This window comes from Triticum urartu, chromosome 7A, assembly GCF_056163025.1.
Source record: "Triticum urartu cultivar PI428250 chromosome 7A, HENAU_Tu73, whole genome shotgun sequence".
Lineage (NCBI taxonomy): Eukaryota > Viridiplantae > Streptophyta > Magnoliopsida > Poales > Poaceae > Triticum > Triticum urartu.
The window spans coordinates 369367225-369374914 of record NC_141879.1 but is presented as its reverse complement, the minus strand read 5'-3'; the positions used below and the strand labels follow the sequence as shown (position 1 = coordinate 369374914).

General features: G+C 46.5%; 1 protein-coding gene across 1 annotated transcript; it reads right to left on the bottom strand.

Moving 5' to 3' along the window:
* Positions 1–5818: 5818 nt before the first annotated feature.
* Positions 5819–6583, bottom strand: LOC147959631 (uncharacterized). The gene is made up of 2 exons (XM_087532790.1): positions 6443–6583; positions 5819–6364 (listed from the first exon to the last, which is right to left on the bottom strand). Exons 1-2 carry the CDS (start codon positions 6581–6583, stop codon positions 5819–5821), a joined length of 687 nt encoding a protein of 228 aa, XP_087388916.1.
* Positions 6584–7690: the final 1107 nt, after the last annotated feature.

Genomic DNA, 7690 nt, shown 5'->3' with positions numbered 1-7690 from the left:
GCAACTTGACACGACGATGCAACCGCAAATTCAACAAAGCAAAAACCCTAAAAAGATTATGCAAAGGCTCAGATTGGTTTTGATATGATGAACTAACCCTAATTTTTTTTTGTGTGGCTTTTTCGTGGACTGTAGGTATGAAGAACAGACTCGATCTAATCTACGAAAAACTGTAAAATCTCACCGAGCAACCTGGAAATCTGATACCACTTGATAGAGGCAAAGGTGTCCCGATGTTTCGATGAGATGGTGGCTATCGTTTTCTGTGGGAGTCGACCTTGACGATCCGACTACGAACGTGCGAGACGTCGCGCCTTAGCAATCGCTAAACCAACTTCCGAGGGGTTATTGACCACGCCGGAGCACGATCAACCTGACCACGAGGGCCTGTTTCCTGCGAGCAAACGAAGAACAAGCAAGAAACTGAGATTGCAATCTGGATATTGCGAATATAAGATGAAAGCTTTATTGATCAAGGTGGGGTTCTGTGACGTCTTGGTCTGGTCGTTGGACACAAACGAAGTACGCGAAGTTGCAGCTATGGCGAACTTTTAATCTAAACAAAACCCAAAGTCTAAACGACGCCCTAAGGGCTGTATATATGGAGGAAGAGAGGGGAATTTCGTGGCCCTTGAGGGTGGGGTCCGAAACCAACCCTAACTCTTGTTTCCCCCACACATACGGACTCTAAAAATAGCCTATACTTAAGTATTTCGAAATTACATGGGCCTGGCCCATTAATAAGGTGACGCAGCACCTAGAATAGCCTATGGACGAATATTATGAAGTGGCATCTTGTATATTTCGTCCATGGCTTCATGCACTCCTTATGGCGGCTTCAAAGTCCTGAAATCATCACTTGTAACTCCGTTCTTGATCCCCTTGCGCATGCCATCAACTTCATGCGTGTTCTTGCTCCAATGTTCATCCTTCTCCAAGCTAGGCCCTGGTAATTTAATTGGCGTGCGCGAGCTCTAGTAATTGGTCCAGTATATGTAACAGTAGGGGCTGTGGGTGTAACAATGGTATTGATGTCCTCATCAAAATTTAATGGGACAAAAGTCCCCAAGATCAAGCTCGGGAGGTATTGGTTCCTCCTTTAGCCCCTCATATTGCACAACCAATTCATCATTATAAGCATTCTTTTAGCAAAAAGTCATGAGCCTTTGTTCAAGAGAAAACCTAACGCATTGTTCTGGATAGCAAAATTATCATTAAGTTCAGAAATCCTTTCAACTAGAACATCGGTGGGAACCTTTTTTCTAAGGTTTTCATTAAAAGCAACATGATCTAAAGAGCGTAAACGCATTATGCCTTCTTGATAAAAATGGATTGCTTCTATGGGGGGACGGCCGGCATCCACCCTATAATGCGCAAAAATTTCGTTGGCCTCTTTTATTATAAATCTGAACTCATGAGCAAAAAAGATGGTAGTTGCTCGCTTAATAGAAGAATGCTCAATATTGGAAAATTCTAGAAAAATCCTTTGTATGCAAGGATGCATGTGGATAAATTGTCTTTCAAGTTCAACCACGAGCAAAGATATAGCATCCGCAAGACTACTAGTTTTATGAAGAATAGACCCGCCCATAGTGGGCAAAGCACCAGCGCAAGTAAAGAAATCTTGAATAACTCCGTTTCCAACAATATTACCACTACCAATCTGAAACTTTTTAGTGTGTAAAATAGTAGGTTCTTCATGCGTATTATTAAAAGCATCAAAGTTTCTCTCATCGTTACTACTATCCTTTCCAATGATAACCTCCCCAATTTCAGACATGATGGTGACAAACCGCACTAAGAATGAACACACAAGAGGCAAGCGAAAAGAGACGAACGGAAGAGGGCCAATAAAACGGCAAAGGTGAAGTGGGGGAGAGGAAAACCAGAGGCAAATAATGTAATGCGAGGGAGAAGAGTTTATGATGGGTACTTGGTATGTCTCAACTTGGCGTAGATCTCCCTGGCAATGGCACCAGAAATCCTTCTTGCTACCTCTTGAGCATGCATTGGTTTTCCCTTGAAGAGGAAAGGGTGATGCACCAAAGTAGCATAAGTATTTCCCTCAGTTTTTGAGAACCAAGGTATCAATCCAGTAGGTGACAACGCACAAATCACCTAGTACCTGCACAAACAATCAATAACCTCGCAACCAACGCGATAAATGGGTTGTCAATCCCTTCATGGTCACTTGCGAAAGTGAGATCTGATAGAGATAGTAAGATAAATATTTTTGGTATTTTGTTGTATAGAATGGAAAGTAAAGATTGCAAAATAGTAAACGAGATACGATAATAAAAGAGATGCAATATATAAGAAAGAGTCCTGGGAGTCATAGGATTCACTAGTGGCTTCTCTCATGATGGCATGTATTATGGTGGGTGAACAAATTACTGCCAAGCAATTGATAGAAAAGTGCATAGTTATGAAGATATCTAAGGCAATGATCATGACTATAGGCATCATATCCGTGTCAAGTAGATTGAAACGATTCTGCATCTACTACTATTACTCCACACATCGACCGCTATCCAGCATGCATCTAGAGTATTAAGTTCGTAAGAACAGAGTAACACATTAAGCAAGATGACATGATGTAGAGGGATAAACTCAAGCAATATGACATAACCCCGTCTTTTTATCCTCGATGGCAACAATATAATATGTGCCTTGCTGCCCCTACTGTCACCGGGAAAGGACACCGTAAGATTGAACCCAAAGCTAAGCACTTCTACCATTGCAAGAAAGATCAATCTAGTAGGCCAAACTAAACCGATAATTCGAAGAGACTTGCAAAGATATCAAATCATGCATATAAGAATTCAGAAAAGAATCAAATAATATTCATAGATAATCAAGTTCATAAACCCACAATTCATCGGATCTCGGCAAACACACCGCAAAAGAGTATTACATCGAATAGATCTCCAAGAACGTCGAGGAGAACTTTGTATTGAAGATCAAAGAGAGAGAAGAAGCCATCTAGCTAATAACTATGGACCCAAAGGTCTGTGGTAAACTACTCACGCTTCATCGGAGAGGCAATGGTGTTGATGTAGAAGCCCTCCATGATCGATTCCCCCTCCGGCAGATCACCGAAAAAGGCCCCAAGATAGGATCTCACGGGTACAGAAGGTTGCGGTAGTGGAAAAGTGGTTCCGTGGCTCCCCCTGGTGTTTTTAGGGTATAAGGGTATATATAGGAGAAAGAAGTACGTCGGTGGAGCTCCATGGGGCCCACAAGGGTGGGGGCGCGCCTACCCCCCTGGGCGCGCCCTACTGCCTCGTGGCCGCCTCACGGAGTACCAGACTTCCACTCCAAGTCTCCTGGTGAAACGCCCTCGATGCGGCTATATCTCCCACGTGTCGAAGCACGACTTAGAGGCATAACCGCATCGAAAGCAATGTCGCAAGTGAGGTAATCTTCGCAAACAACCCATGTAATACAATAAGGGAAAAGATACATAGTTGGCTTACAATCGCCACTTCACACAATTACATGAATAAAGCATTACATCATCCAAATACAATCAAGGTCCAACTACGGAACCAAAATAAAAGAAGAACCCCAAATGCGACAATGTCCCCGATTGACCCCAACTGGGATCCACTACTGATCAACTAGAACGAAACAACACAAAGGACAAGATCTTCATCGAGCTCCTCCTGAGCTTGGTTGCGTCATCTGCACGGTCTCATCGGCACCTGCAAGCTGGTTTTGGAAGTATCTGTGAGCCACGGGGACTCAGCAATCTCGCACCCTCGCGATCAAGACTATTTAAGCTTATGGGTAAGGTAAAGGTATGAGGTGGAGCTCCAGCAAGCGACTAAAATATATGGTGGCTAACATACGCAAATGAGAGCGAGGAGAGAAGGCAAAGCACGGTCGATAAAAGTATGATCAAGAAGTGATCCTAGAACAATCTACGTCAAACATAACTCCAACACCGTGTTCACTTCCCGGACTCCGCTGGAAAGAGACCATCACGGTTACACACGTGGTTGATGTATTTTAATTAAGGTCAACTTCAGGTTTTCTACAACCGGACGTTAACAAATTCCCATTTGCCCATAACCGTGGGCACGCCTTTCGAAAGTTCAAATCCCTGCAGGGGAGTCCCAACTTAGCCCATGACAAGCTCTCACGGTCAACGAAGGAATAGACCTCCTCCCAAAACCTTTCGATCAGACTCGGTATCCCGGTTCTACAAGACACTTCGACAAGTTAAAACAAATCCAGCAACACCGCCCGAATGTGCTGACAAATCCCGATAGGAGCTGCACATATCTTGTTCTCAGGGCACACTCAGATGAGATAATAGAGCCATGTCCTCATCATGAGACTAGCTACGAGTAAAACCAACCCTCAAGTTTCCCCGAGGTGGCCCTGCAGGCAGCTCGGTTCGGACCAACACTCAGAGGAGCACTGGCCCGGGGGGGTTAGAATAAAGATGACCCTTGAGTCTGCAGAACCCAAGGGAAGGTGGTAGGTTGTTAGTGCAAATGGTAAAACCAAGGTTGGGCATTGCTGGAGGAGTTTTATTCAAGGCGAACAGTCAAGGGGTTCCCATTATTACCCAACCGCGTAAGGAACGCAAAATCCGGGAACATAACACCGATATGACGGAAACTAGGGCGACAAGAATGGAACAAAACACAAGGCATAAGGCCGAGCCTTCCACCCTTTACCAAGTATATAGATGCATTAATTAGATAAGAGATATTGTGATATCCCAACAAGTAAACATGTTCCAATAAGGAACAAACTTCAATGTTCACCTGCAACTAACAACGCTATAAGAGGGGCTGAGAAAAGCGGTAACATAGCCAATCAACGGTTTGCTAGGACAAGGTGGGTTAGAGGCTTGGTTCAACAATATGGGAGGCATGATAAGCAAGTGGTAGGCATCGTAGCATAGGCATAGCAAAGGAGCGAGCAACTAGCAAGCAAAGATAGAAGTGATTTCGAGGGTATGGTCATCTTGCCTGAAATCTCGCAAGGAAGAAGAATGAGTCCATGAAGAATACAAGCGGCGTAGTCGAACGGATCCTCACAACACGACGTTATCGGAACCAACTCGAAGAAGCAACACCGAAAAGAAGCAAACAACATAGTAAACAACCAACACATAATCATGGCATGATGCACAATCAAGTATGATGCATGTCCGGTTTAAAGAGGCATGGCATGGCAAAATGCACAAGCAACCCTACAAATTAAGTGGAGCTCAATATGCAACGAGTTGCATATTAACGAAACACCACGACAAGTTATTTAGTTCGATCTCGTTTATGTACCCAACAATATTAAATGTTGTTAAACATGGCAAGAGGGTGAAGCAAAGTAAAACTACCTATCTAGTCGAGGTTAAATGAGGCCGGAAGCAACGAACAACAATTCCGGAAAAATCCTCATGTGCATATTTTGGTTATGGTACTGTTCTGCCCTAAACATAATTTTAGATTTATTAAACAAGCAAAGTGAGGCCACCATGTTAAACTAGGCATTTTTCTACCCCATTTACATATAAGTTTTATTAAATTTGGAGCTATGGTTATTTAGTTATGAATTAAAGCATTTTAACATGGCATAGGAACAAATTTAGACAAACAGCAATTTAATCATTTTAAACATGGGTGAAAATGACATATTATGAAACTATACACAATTTTAAGCATTTTTCATATATAAAGTTTTTACATGTGATGCGCCGTTTGAGAGGAATGAAATGCATGAATTTTAAGGGCTGATCTGCAAAAGTGCAAATCCCTGGAAATGGATAAAATAGCAGCTAAGGAAAAAAATGCTACAGGCCGGATTAGATGGATCTGGGCTGCTCACGTTGGGCCTTTGATGCTGGCTGGGTGAGGAGGCGCTGGGCGTACTGCGCGCTTGTTGCCCAAGAACAAAGAAGGCCGGCTTGGGCGTAGCGGTCAACGCTCGACGAGGAGCGGGCTGCAGCAGTCTTCTCATCTCTGCTCGCGCGAAGCAGAGGCGCGGCGAGGCAGGGCTTGAGCGGCTGGACAGCGGGGCGAACTGCGGCAACGGCGAGCGTCTGCTGCAAGGCTCCATGGCCTTCAGGAGGCAGCGGACGAACAAGGCCAAGCGGAGGTCCGGCACTGAGGCGTGACGGAGGAGGTCGACGGCGGCTGAAGCAGAGGACGCAGGCAGCGGCGCAGGCGTAGGGGCTCGGTGCTGGAACGAGGGAACGACGGAGGCGCGGGAACAGCGGGACTCCAGCGCGGTAGGGAGCTCGGCGGCCTGGGTCGAGCTGGAGGAGTTCGGTCGCAGGGCGGGAGCAGAGGGGGGCCAAGGCGGGTCTTGAGCGGCCGGAGGCCGGAAACGGCAGCGCGGCGACGAGATCCTGCAATCCACGGGAGAGAGAGCCATGAGAGGAGGAGGAGAAACAGAATGGGGAGAAGGAAGGAGAGGGAAGCCAGACTCTGGCCTGGATTGGGGCGACGCTGCGAGGGCCAACGATGAGGACAGCGGGGCGGATCAGTGGCTTGCGGGGGCTCCGGGCAAGCGAAGGAGCGCTCGAGCGCTGATGCTGGAGATCAAGCTCGCTCGATCTAGAAGCCATGGGGAGGAGCTGCAGGAATGGGTGGATTGAGGGAGAGGAGGCTCGTGATTGGAGCGATGGGGAAAATGAGGAGAAGGCAGGTGGCTAGGCTGCGCTCGGGTCCGAGGACGATTTTTGGAGTGGCGGCGCATGATGGGATGGATGGGACAAGGTGCCTAGAAACTAGGGTTGCCCACAATATATAGCAAGCCGGATAGGTTTAGGGGGGTATAAGGTCCCTCCGATCGTAATCAGACGGACGGGAAAAAATAGCTTAGGTAGCCTAAATAAGAAAAAGGAGATATTTTGTAGATGTTTGGGGATGATCCGGATCCAACGGTGATGACGGTCCGGGTCGGGTCCGGGGCAACTTTCGGACGCGTGCGCGAGCAGGGCCGCGGGCTGACGAGAGAGGTTAGGTTGGGCTTGGCGGTAGGCAGTGGACTGTGTAGACGGTCTCGAGCTGAGAGAAGAGAAAAGAGAGAGAGAGAGGCCCGGCGACTATTTCCGGAGACCGAAAACGTCCGACGTTAGACCGGCTATATTGCCGCTATAGTTATCCATTGGGGCGTCAAACGGACTCCGAACGTGATGAAACTTGGCAGGCGGACTACTAACAACAAAACAACACCGCACGCCAACTTTCATCCCATTCCGAGAACATTTTCCGGCCACTTATAAAATACTATTCGGACATGCCGCGGGCGCGTGCAAGTGTGGTTGGGCTCAGAACGGACAACAGAGAGAACTCGGAGAACCCGGACGAATGCAAGTTTTGAAAACATGATGATGCAATGCACATGATGACATGATATGATGCGACACGCAAGCAAAAGACATGGCAACAACAACGAATAACTGGAAGACACCTGGCACATTGGTCTCGGGGCATCACAACACTCCACCACTACAAGAGGATCTCGTCCCGAGATCTAGGATGGCACCGGAGGGAAAACGGAAGAGAAAAGAGAAGAGGTAAAACTAAGTTGCTTCTTTGACAAACAAGTGAAACTACGAACCTTGAAAGGTTGAACAAATTGAAAGAAAGAATGCAACGAGGAAGACAAAGTTGAAAGCACTCTGGTAGGGAAGAGTAACGAGGAAGAACAACTTCGAGCAGCACTCCGG

Excerpts from the sequence above, each read along its gene's own strand:
- LOC147959631 (XM_087532790.1), bottom strand. The coding sequence starts at position 6,583 with ATGGCTTCTAGATCGAGCGAGCTTGATCTCCAGCATCAGCGCTCGAGC. Across the intron at positions 6,365-6,442 it reads TCGCCCCAATCCAGGCCAGA|GATCTCGTCGCCGCGCTGCC; the intron begins GTCTGGCTTCCC and ends CGTGGATTGCAG.